Consider the following 245-nt stretch of genomic DNA (forward strand, 5'->3'; position numbering starts at 1 on the left):
TTAAAAACATCATTATTATACAATAACCAATATAACCAAACAACATAAGAATACAAACAACCAAACAAAAATCTGACAAGCAACGGCACGCGGACACTGACCTGCGTGGGCACCGTCTGCATCCACATCCTCTTGGGCAAGCATCATTAGCGCTCTTGGGGGTAATCTTGCTGGCGGATGATGGGCTGGCTGTGGAAGACGTCTTTATGTTAAAAATCTTAACAATTTTTTCGTATCTTCCCCCC

The 245-nt window shown here is 42.9% G+C and overlaps 1 protein-coding gene across 1 annotated transcript in view; it reads right to left on the reverse strand.

Annotated features, from left to right (window-relative positions):
- Positions 1-156, reverse strand: part of LOC119594567 (anoctamin-8-like) — a gene marked incomplete in the record, with an annotated part of 84,413 nt that extends 84,257 nt beyond the window's left edge. Inside the window, 1 exon segment of the mRNA XM_037943602.1 lies at positions 102-156. Coding sequence (XP_037799530.1) covers positions 102-128 — 27 coding nt within the window.
- Between the last annotated feature and the right edge of the window lie 89 nt (positions 157-245).

The sequence above is a fragment of the Penaeus monodon genome, chromosome 34 (genome assembly GCF_015228065.2).
Source record: "Penaeus monodon isolate SGIC_2016 chromosome 34, NSTDA_Pmon_1, whole genome shotgun sequence".
Classification (NCBI taxonomy): domain Eukaryota; kingdom Metazoa; phylum Arthropoda; class Malacostraca; order Decapoda; family Penaeidae; genus Penaeus; species Penaeus monodon.